We start from the raw sequence: 12,260 nt of genomic DNA, 5'->3' as shown, positions 1-12,260 counted from the left end.
AGAAATTTCAATTATTTCAAAAGTAATTGAAGAATTTTTAAATTCAAAATAATTTTCTAATATATTTAAAAATATATTATGCAACATTATTTTCATTTATATATATTTTACAGTATATAATTGTATTTTTCAATTTCAAATTTAACATATACATGACAAAAATTAAAAATAAATATTTTAAATTATTATAAATAAAGTATTTACTTCAAATGTATCGTTAAAGTACACAACTTCAAAAAAATTTGGCCATATCTCAGAAGGGATTGAATTTACCGTATTGCAATTTCTCAAATATTGTTATCTAAATAAATTTTAAAATTAATATACGCGTCTGTCTTGTCAGAACTTTCTTGTTTCATGGTTTCGAAAAGACGACAGAAATATTGTATGTAATCGGTTCCTTTACTGCAAATTACTTGCCTATGATTTTAATTGAAACTACCTTTATTTTTCTTTAATGTTGAATCGATTTTTATTATTTTTAAAATTACTTTTTTTTGTTAATTTATAATAACTAATATTATAAGATTTTATTACATTTGTTATATGAATCACTTAAAAGCTATAATGTTTTTAATAAAATTTTAAATCGGTTTTGATTTTTTTTTCTCTACAAAAATCTAAAATTGAATTTTCTAATACTTAAATTTTGAATTTATTTTCTTTTTGGTTTTTTTTTTTATTTTATAATATTTTAATATCTAAATTTGTAAATTATATTTATGAATATTTATTATATATATTATATAATTATAATAACCTTTTCAAAGCGATTTTCACTTTAATAAAAGGTAAAATATAAAAGGTGAAAAAGAAAATCTTTTGACCAAAAAATTTTTGTTTAGAATTTATTCAACATACTTTACATAGGTATATAATTTAAAAAATTTCTCTATAAATCAACAAATTTTAAATTTTTACTTTTAAAATGAATTTAGAGTAACAAAAAAATTTTGAATTTAGAAACAATTGAAGGCCTAAAAATTATGCTAATATTTTTTTTCTTAACACTTTCTTTATAAGATCAATTTAATTAAGTAATAAATTCCAAAAATTACTAATTTTTTTCAATTCATTTAAAACAAGAGTTCTTTTTTTTTTAAAGCAAGATTTTTACACGGTACAATATTTATCATATACATATTATATATATTATTTTCATCAAAACAACAGTGATTTGTTCAAATTGATAGTTTAGTAAATTTGTACAAGCGGGGTAACAGTGCACCCTGACCGCGTATAAGGATCTATTTTTCCTCCCGGCCCCCTTTGAGTTAGGGGAATGCCCTAAAAACACCTACGCGAGATTAACAATTCTGATAAACTCGCGCGGTTGATATTTGATAGGTTCTTAATTATTGGACCTCACAGGTTAAAATTGATAACAAAGAACCTATTTTGTTTTATTTATATTTTATTTATTTTAATATTATGTTTTTGCAATTCAGTTACAATTGCTGTTATAATTATCAGATTATAATTGCTGTTACAAATCCTGTTATAATAAACATAAGACTAAGGTTTAATATTATTAAACTACAAAAATCAAATATACGTCTTTTGATGTTTCGAATAGTATAGCTGCTAAGATAATAACTCATTGTCTTGTTTTATATATTTTTTTAATTTCATTCCATTATAGTTAATAATATTTTAAAATTATTTGTAAAGATTAGTATTGAAAAAGTAATTACAAATTAATAAAAAATAATATCAATAATAAAATACAATTGCACCATGTATATTTAAATTGCTCATTAAATTATAATGAAATTCTTCATCTTGAATTCTAAATTCTATATTATTATAATAAATATTATTTTTATTTTAATTATATTATATTATTGTGTATAATATGGTTCTTTGTATTTTAATATGAAATATTCATAATATTTATGATTATTTTAAAAAATTCTATATTAAATTAATTTTTTTTTAAGTTTTATATTTTATCTATGATTATTTATTTAATAATAATTGATATGGTCTTATATGTATACATATATTATAATACTATATATATAAACAATTAAATCTAAAAATTTTTAACTTCCTACTACATGTAAAAGATTTTCTTTTCTCTTTTTTTAATTTTAATATTAATTTTTTTAATTAAATCCAATCTAAATTAATTTCTCATGTATAGGTATAAATTTTAAAGTATGAATATATTATTATGTATACGTATGTGTTAATCAATAATACATATTTTTTTCTTTTTCTACATACATACATATATAAGCACATATGTATATGTACAAAGTATCAGCACCTTCATATTTTTTTTATTTTCTTAAATATGCATTTGTATTATATGTATATGTATATTAGATGTAGACTTTAAAAAAAGGACTGATAGTACAAGAGAACTTCAGCCCTATACTTTTTTTCTTAAGAATATATAGGTTTTTAAATTTTATATTTAAGATGTCATTAAAATGATTGGAAAAACAAGTTTAAAATCTTATAATTTTAAGATTTTGTAATTAAAATATTTCAACTGCACTGATTTTGTTTTTTGTGCAAAATGGGCAATTTTAAAGACGATAAATCAGTTTTATTTAATGAAATATTTAGCAATATTGTTGTCGACCGTCAACAATGACATTATCGATTATATTTCAAAATTGAATTTGAATTTCTTTAATATAAAAATTTCAATTTGAATTTAAGTTTGAAGAAAATTATGTGAAATATGCTATTGAACATTTATGTGAATTAAAAGAATACATGAATTTATTTGAAAAATGTTAAAATTATAATTGAAAAATTGGTTGAATTTTACACGAATGTCCTTCATTATTAAAATTTTAATTATGCATTTATACTAACTTTAATTGATTTGTTATTTATTTTTAAATTTTTAAAAATGTTTTGATATTTTCATCATTCTAAAATTCGTTCGTTTGTTTATTACATAGGTATGTATATACATGCATAATTAATAATGCTCAATTAATTTTTGAAATATTGCGGAAAAGTATATATATTTGCATTAAACTTTATCCTTTTGCATTTGAGAAAAAATAAACATATTAATTTAATTTTAATCTAATCATAGGTCTAAATTTGTATAAAATTTAATTTTTTTTTTTCTTTATAAAGTACACTTTAAGAAAATTTCATTTTATAGACGATTTCAATTTAAACCCTAGAATACTGAACATTTTTTTTTTAATTTATTTCAATTACATATCAAGTATTAATATTTTTCTCATGAAATTTAATAATATGAATTTATTTTCATTTTTTTGAGCTCTTTATATAATTTATAATAAGGTATTATAAATAGAATTTTAAGATATATTACTATTATTCTTATATTCCTATATGTTCGATATAATTACGTTACATTTTATTTATTTTATATAATTGAGTACATTTAGTTTTATATGATTTTTAAATTATTTTTTATATTATAATTAATAATACGAGTACATAAATGTCTAAAATGTTGTGTTCATATAATTTTATACTCGTAATATCATTCTATTGGAAATATAAAGTCATGAAATCGAATTACTTTCATAATAATTCAAAAAGTCATATGTATTCGATGGATGATATTATAAACTTAAATGAATATTTTGATGATTTCTTCAATATTTAATGTTGATGTTTTAAAATATAAAGTGCTGATTTTAAAGAGCAGTTCTTTCATCATATATAACGACACCATCACGCTCCAATGCTAAACCTTGAAGATTTTGCGATCTGGATCGACATAATGCTATAATTGCTGCTTCACCATTACGCATACGATTTCGACGTTTTTTACTGAAGTTTACCTAAAAATAAAATAAACTGATTTTTATAATAAGTATGTGTATTGCTTCAAAGCTGTTTTGTTTTTCGCATGAAACAGAATAAAAGAGATTGTGTATTCGAACATGAAAAATAATACTATATTTTGTATATTTTACTTTAGCATATAATTCATCCAAGTCGTCAGCAGTTGATACTGGCCGTTGCTTCTTACCCCAAGATGGCAGTGAACGTGACTTATAAGCAGGATCATTTTCATACAAAACTAAAAAAAAAAAACATTATTTATTTGTTAGTCGCACACTATAGAAAAGAAATTTGAAATGATGAAAAATTTACTTGAATTTGATCCGCATAATGGGTTAAGAGCCCACATTGATTTATGTGTATCTGGTATAATACTGTATTTAGAGTCAGCTGGACTTATTGACCCTCCGGGGCTCATCGGATATTCTATAATACGTTGTTGATAATGTGTTTGTTGTTGATATTGATATTGCGGTTGCTGTTGCTGTTGACTTTGAATCATTTTTTGTTGTTGTTGCTGTTGATACTGTTGATGATGTTGCTGTGATTGTTGATGATGCTGCTGTTGATAAATTGATTGATGAGTTTGTTGTTGATGAATATGCTGTTGTTGAATTTGTGATTGGTATTGTTGTTGTTGCTGTGCTTGATTATTGTTTGAATGTAGTCGAACTTGTGGTGGTGGAGGCGGTGGTGCACTATATTGTGGTGGTACTAATCCAATTGGTATTATCATACGGCCATTTGCATCTGTCCATGGTTTTGAAACAATTGAAGAACGATGTGCCACTGCATTTTTACATTTAGTATTAAAAAAATTAGAATACAATTAGAAAAAAAAAATATTATAAAAATTTAATTATTTTGAAAGTTATATATAATTTCCTTATTACTAACTTGTATCTGTTCCGCTCGCTGTGCATAAAAAAAATTAACAGAAAAAGAGAATTTTTTTAAGATTAAAAGTTCACTTAATAAATAATAATATTCATTTAAAAATAAATAATTAAACAAACCTGGACTTGTTACACAAAATCTTGTTGGGCTTAAAAATTTATGTTTTCGTGGCAATAACCAGAAGCAAATAAATACTCCAGCTAATATTACTAAAACTATTATTAAAAAACCAATAATTATTCCCCAGATAATTGGTGGTAAGCCCCAAAATAATGTTGTAGGGGGGCCTTGTTCTACTGGTGGCCACATTCGAGCCGTTAATGTAACTGATTGCTGATACAGTCCATCTGATGAATTATAAATAAGAATATCATCTGGTCCTAAAAATAAAAAAAAAACACAATAAATTTATGAACTTTTATTCAGCATTTAAAAATTTGTTTGGAAAAATTATATTGAATTTTTTTTATTAAATTTTGTGATTCTCAATCATTTTCACATTGTTTTTAATGAAATTAATTAAAATATTTGAAAAGAATGTTTTTTAATGAAATTTTGTTTTAATAAAATTTGAAAAAGTTAAATAAAATTTAATAATATTAAAACACAATTAACGTTCTGAGTGCAATGACAATTACTAAGAAAGTATTTCAAAATTGGTATATACAATTATTGGAATGAATTTCGATTCAATTAGTAATTTCGATGAATCAATTACAATATTAGTAATATTGTAATTCACAATAATCTATTATCGTAAATTAAATTGATCTCTTCAGTTCATTATAATTTTAGTTAAGAATTTTGACTGTAAATTTGATTGTCAAATTTTGACTGTAATTTTAATATTTCATTGAATCGGATTAATTATGAATGTATCAACAATATCTTTTAGTAAAATTTATCTCATCTATCACATATCTGGAAATGGTTGTATTTATAGCAATTAGAGCAGAGCGTATTGCTAACAATACGGTATCCCACGAAAACATCCTTAATAAGGAATGTCATAAGAAGTCATATACGAAATTCCTATTAGTACAGGAATATTAATTTTGAAAATTGTTATATAGACACTTAAATATGTATAACAAAAGTACAATTGACGATAATTAAAGACAAACACTAACAATTATACGAAATAATTGAAATAATATTGTTGATTTAGGTTTACAAAAGATTTAATAGAAACATTTATATAACACGTTATAATATATTAAAATTATAAAGTATAAAATAATAGACTGCTGTATAATACATAATAGATTTCTTGATTAAAATGCTTTTTAGTAAAAGAAATTGTTTTTTTCTTCATTTTTCTTTAAAAATCATTTTTCTATTGTTCAAAAATGAAAACTTTTCGTTTATGCTATTTTATTTAATGTCCTTTCTAAAAATCTTTGGAATATTATCTTTTATTCTAATTTGATTCTACATTATTAATAATGCAAAAGTAAATTTCATTTTTTCTTATAATTTTCTATTAAAAAGTGAGAGAGTATTTCAAAATACGAATTCATAAACACTGTTCAAAATATACTATATGTATGTGTATTTGTATAAATATTATAAGTAATTCAAATTTTCTAAGTGTTATACAGAAGATTAGAAATAAGCCTGAGGAAATATTTCTTATTTTATTTCTTCTTTTTCTATATTATTTGATATTTTAAAAGTTTTGCTTTCGTTTTTTAAAATATTTGGTATTGCATTCAATTATACGTTATAATTATCACAATCAATTATTAACTGATCATTTTGATAACACATAATTTAGGAAACTTTTTGCGCTGCAAACTTTTTCATTCATGAAAAATAAACATTGTCCTACGTATAATAATATTCTATTGGAACTTTTTAAACTTCATGTAAATATTTTTATTATGTTTATTACTTAACAATATTTACTTAAATAGCTTCGATTAAAAAGAAATGCATAAATATGCAAATTTTTTTCTTCAAAAAAAAACAATAAATTGAATAGCTTGAATAATAATTTCCACAGTTTCATTTATGCTGTTCAAATGGTATTCCTGTTTTCAGAAACCTATAAATGGTTTTTGTGTTATTACAGTGAAAATGTGCAGGAAATTGGGGTTTCCACTACATTCTACAACATTTTGACATAATACGATATTATATTTTATGTTCTATGTGTTTTGTACTCATTTTGTAAAATAAAACATTAAAAAAATTTTTTTGTCAATCATTTTTTACCATCATATCGTATACACAAATAAGCCTGTTGTTGCGATAACATTAATTTGTGGTATATAATAAATTCTCTTACCTGGTACAACAATAAATTCCTCGCTTGATGATATAACAACGCTGTTTAAATTTATATCATCTAATAATTTTGTTGGAATAGTTGTGGCTATCGTTGGTATTATTGGGGTAGCAATTTTTATTGCTGCTGCTGTTGTTGTTTTTTGTGTTGTGGATAATGATGCTGTTTTTGTTTTTACTGCAGTTGTAGCTGTTAATGTTGATGGTATTAAATTTGTATTTATCTGTTGTGGTTCGGAGGATGACATTTTTGTAGAAATGGCTATTACAGTGGTGGTGGTGGTAGTATTTAAAGAAGATATAGAAATATTTTTGGTTGATATAGATAGATTTCCACCACTGTATGATTGCCATGGCTCAGTTTCCGCCACAATTTAAAATTTTCCTCTTTTTTTTTTAATATTTTAATTAAATTTTTATATTAACTATATTTAATATTAAAACATTTTATAAATAATTATTATTTTTTTATTTTTTTTTAATTAAATACGAGTAGATTTAAGAATTTTTTTTGCAAATTTAACAGTTATATAGGGTAAAAAAAAACACATTTAATTTTATTAATTGACATTTTTTTTAGACCAAATTTATCCAAAATCATTTTTTTCTCCTATTTTCCATAAAGTTTTTTTTTGTAATTATTTATATTAATAAAAAATGTAAATAATGTCAGAATTTGAAGGTAATAATAAATTTCAGTCTATTTTCAAAATATATTTATTTTAATTATTGTAATTATTTATCTATAAATACATTGAATTTAAATTGTGCGAAAGAAATTAATGTCACAATATTATACATAACGTATCTATGTAACAAATAAAAAAGTATTTATTAACAAATAACAAATTAAAAAGTAATTAATATGTCATTATATTATACTTTAAAAGGAAGACTTTAGAAATATTGTTCGAAAAGGCACGGAGTAATTGCTCCATAAACTTTTGAATTGTTGGAGTTGAGGTACGAAAATTTTTTTCTTTTGGATTAATAAAATTTTATAATATTATAAAATTTTTACAGATATTGACTTATCTGTAATATTCTTCCAAAGGACATAACCGATTTATGGTTGTCAAGATAAGATATTCGCCTACTACCGAATATGTGTAATTAATTCTGTTTTACGTTAAATCATCATGGTTGTATCATAAACACAATTATGGCGTAGTGATCGCCAATAGTACTAAATTGGTTAAAAATCAGTTTTTCGAAACATAGGCAAGACAAAAGAACAAAACCATATAAATAGGTGTGATTTTATAATTAAACTGTAATATTTATTTAATCTAAGTGAAATCAACGTAAATCAAATATATTAAAAATTTTTTAGGCACATTTGCAACATTTGAATACTTCTATATTATTTTGACGTTAATTACTAAAAAATGTAATTAGATGACATTCAATAAAATATAATTTCCATCAAAATATTGGTATAATTAATCATAAAGTGTCACTAAATTTTTTATAATTTTATATAGAACAAACAATTCACTTCAAATCGTTTCAATTGTCATATCTAATGATTATAATAAATATTGGGATGGTTTTACACACGATACAAATTTGTTAAATTTATTAAAAAATTTTGAAATTTAATAAATTAAAATTTTTCATTTAAATTTCATGAGCTAATTATAATATTTTTTATATTATAATAATTATAAAATTAGTTTCGTCTATTATTGAATTACGAAAAGAAATAACAATACCGAGAGATGCATCCCAAAAGATTCAAACCATTTAATGAAGCAGAAAATGACACTGGCTTAATTCTATGATCCATGAAATGCCAACTACATTCAAGGAAAAAGAGGTCTCAAAAAAAGAAGAAAACTTCATACTGGACACAGCAGTCAAGAATGGTTATTCGTTTGAAGCTATTAATAAACTCATTAGAAAGAAAAAATTGTATGTTATTAAACTTTGACTTATGATCATCGTTCATCGAATTTGATAAATAATCACTTAAAAAGCATAATATCCGGACATCTGATAGTAAATATCAACTAAGGAACTTGTTAAATTCGGGCAAGGAAAAATTGAAAATACATGAGCTGTATGAAATATGATGTATGAAATATGACAAGATTTGGATATTTTAGAAAGCAATTGTGCTAAGATATATGCTTCCAAATAACCCGGTTATAGCCTAAGTAGAATTTTATCGTTTTAATAATACTTCATATCAAAAACAAAAGGTGTTGTGACATTATATACTATGACTTCTTGCAACATTACAGTCTCTGACGTTGAACTATTTTTTTACAATCCATCGATTTACATTAATATGAAATAATTCACAATAATTTATTTCAAAGTGGCCAACTTATTTTAATAATCTTCGTTTTTTACTCACAGTATACTATAAAAATTAGAAGTTATGATTATATCAAATGCCTTAACACTTTAATGAAGAAGAGAAGTTGAAAAAGTATACTTTTAGCTACTCATAAAACAGACGCTATAAATATACACCCATTTTAAATTTAATTAAAAACATGAATTGCTAAAGGAAACTGCTTTATAATTTAATTTTTTCAATTAACATTTTAACAATAATTGCACTTGATATTATTCATAAAATTGTGTGAAGTTTAAAATTTGCAAATTATGTGAGAAAGTTATTTTTAAAAGAAAAATTTCCTTTTGATTTTTATAATATCTTATATAATTGCTGTTCCCCTCTCTTCGTATTAATGTACTTTAAAGAAATATACAACATTTTCTTAAATATTGTAATGTAAGATTGTTAGTAGAATTATTTATTCAAATATTAATTATAAAGATTATATGAAAAAGTGATATTAAAGTTAGATATTTAAATGGCATTTCGGACCATTTTTCGATTAAAAATATAGAAAAATTAGAACCAATAATACTTATAATAAATGTGATGGTTTAATATAATATATGTATATATTATATAAAATACAATATTTTTTTTCTTTATATACTTATACTAAAATAGTTATATATTAAATTAATCCCATCAAAAGGTTTAGAAATCAAATAAATATCGAGATTATTGACACAACATTATAGTAGTATCTTGTATAGAAATTATAATTTATTAAATATTAAATTTTTTAATAAATATTAAAATAATAAATTGTAAAATAATCATTATTGATAAATATATAATAAATTCCTTAAGGACATTTTAAATGAAAATGAGATTAAACCTTTTTTTTCATTTATCGTATATGATTAGAAAATAGTAAAAACTATTTATATTTTAAATAGTTATTATTGAATCGATTAAATTGTAATGAAGTCGATGTTAATAATATGCGGACTATATAATAATAATGAATATCGAAAAATGCAAATAATATGTGTTCAAGATTATGAACAAAAAAATGAAATCGACGATAATAATTACAACAAAGGCAGCCGTGCATAGCTACAACACTAGACACAGATGGCATCTAATAGTTTAAAGTACAGTGCAATAATAATATACCAGATGAAATAAAAAACAGTGAGTGAAAATAATATTTCAGTGGTCGTATATTATGTAAACACGGTTTGACATCAGTCTTTGTCTGTCGGAAAATAATAGGAAATATTTAATTCCCATCAGATGTTTGGCAACATTTTTTTAAAATAAAATCATGACAATCAATTTTTTGTTAGTTTGGAGCAGCCTATAGATGACTTTTGTTATAATAGTCTGGGCATTATTATATTTTCGAATTAATGTACTAAGATTAAATTGTAGATGAAGTCTGGGCACTACTATAGCAGACAGTCTATATATAGATAGTTATTAGATTTTATCTACAATTTAATCTTAGATTTTGTCGTATATTTTAAGAGTACCTTAGGATTTGTATACTAATTTGTAGGTTAATGATAATTTAATTTATTGTTTTTTAATTTTATTTTATTTTTCCAAAGTATTTCTAAATACTGTTCGAAATTTTGTAATTGAAAAATTAAAAAAAAGAAAACTTTTAAATTTTGAAATAAATATTTTAATTTTTTTTTTCTTAAAAATTAATACTTTAAATAATTCAATTATTTTATTGGAAATTGGGTGAAATCTTATAAAAGAATTTTGGTTTTTTCCCCCTTTTTCCAAATAAAGCAACCTCTAAAGTTGTTTTTTTTTTAGAATCTAATTCCTGTTTTTTTTCGTTTCAAAAAGGATACAAGAAAAAAGGTCATGGTAAGTAATCATTGATGTTAAAAGCAACCAAAAAGAAAAGTTTTTTTTTTTTTTTAATTTACATTCAAAGGGATTTGTAGCCCCAAAAAAGAGAAAAATAATGTATAGTAAAAATGTAAAACTTTACAAAATTTTATTAAATAATATACTTAAGTATTTAGATACCATATAATACACAAGTTATTTTTTATTAAAAACAAAAAACCAAAAATGAAAACTTTATTTAAAACTGGCAAACCAAATATTCGCCAAGAACTATGTGTATATGTATACATACATATAAAGAAAGGATGAAAATAATTTTGAATTATTTTTAAGTTAACCAACCGTCTTATAAACCCAAAATTAAGAAGTCACATATTTATAGGTGTGATTTGTTTACACATTTATTTTTTGTTCACACAATACATAGATTGTTTTGTATTAATGAGGATCGATTGATCTATTGACTTACTGGCCAAAGTTGCGATCCACACACACACTTTAAATTTGCACTTTATTTGAAACCTTTGTTAATATTTATACAAATTGTCAACATTTTTATTAACATATGCCATCAAAATTAATATAATCAATTTATAAACTAACTAAATAGTAATTTAATGTTTTAAAGATTTTATAAGGGTGAATGTTGATTTACAGTGGTGAGGTGGATTTCAATTAATTGAGGTGGATTTCAATTTCTATATATAAATTTTTTTTTTTTTGGTAGATTTCAATTAATTGAGATGAATTTAAATGTTTTGAGGTGAATTTTAATTTTTTGAGGTGGATTTCTTTTCCTTGAGGTGAATTTCAATTTTTCGAAATATTATAATAAGTAAAGTAAAAGCAATTTTTGATTTTACATAATCTACATTACATATACAGCAATAATAACAAATTTTTATTTTTTCACTTCATTTTACAATTTGCATGTACTCTGTAGTGTTCTGTAATTGTTTGTACTCTGTTGTCTAAGAGTCCTGTAGTTTTACGATTTTTGTTCCGAATAAGCTACGTAACACTGGTTGTATAATATTTTTGTAATTAAGTCATTAAATTCAGTTTGAGTAAAGCGCTTGAACAGTAAGGAACTGTTATATTAAAATATATAACGTAACGT

The 12,260-nt window shown here is 22.6% G+C and overlaps 1 protein-coding gene across 1 annotated transcript; it reads right to left on the bottom strand.

Annotated features, from left to right (window-relative positions):
• Nucleotides 1–3,365: 3,365 nt before the first annotated feature.
• LOC129612723 (probable transcription-associated protein 1) lies at nucleotides 3,366–7,553 on the bottom strand. Its single transcript, XM_055526482.1, has 6 exons — nucleotides 6,980–7,553; nucleotides 4,809–5,069; nucleotides 4,690–4,707; nucleotides 4,105–4,581; nucleotides 3,924–4,030; nucleotides 3,366–3,788 (listed from the first exon to the last, which is right to left on the bottom strand). The coding sequence occupies exons 1-6, from the start codon at nucleotides 7,224–7,226 to the stop codon at nucleotides 3,642–3,644; spliced, it is 1,257 nt and encodes a 418-aa protein (XP_055382457.1). The 5' UTR covers nucleotides 7,227–7,553; the 3' UTR covers nucleotides 3,366–3,641.
• Nucleotides 7,554–12,260: the final 4,707 nt, after the last annotated feature.

Source organism: Condylostylus longicornis, unplaced genomic scaffold (genome assembly GCF_029603195.1).
Source record: "Condylostylus longicornis isolate FDR11 unplaced genomic scaffold, ASM2960319v2 ptg000076l, whole genome shotgun sequence".
In the NCBI taxonomy this organism is placed as follows: Eukaryota; Metazoa; Arthropoda; class Insecta; order Diptera; family Dolichopodidae; genus Condylostylus; species Condylostylus longicornis.
This window is presented reverse-complemented; position numbering and strand designations above follow the sequence as displayed.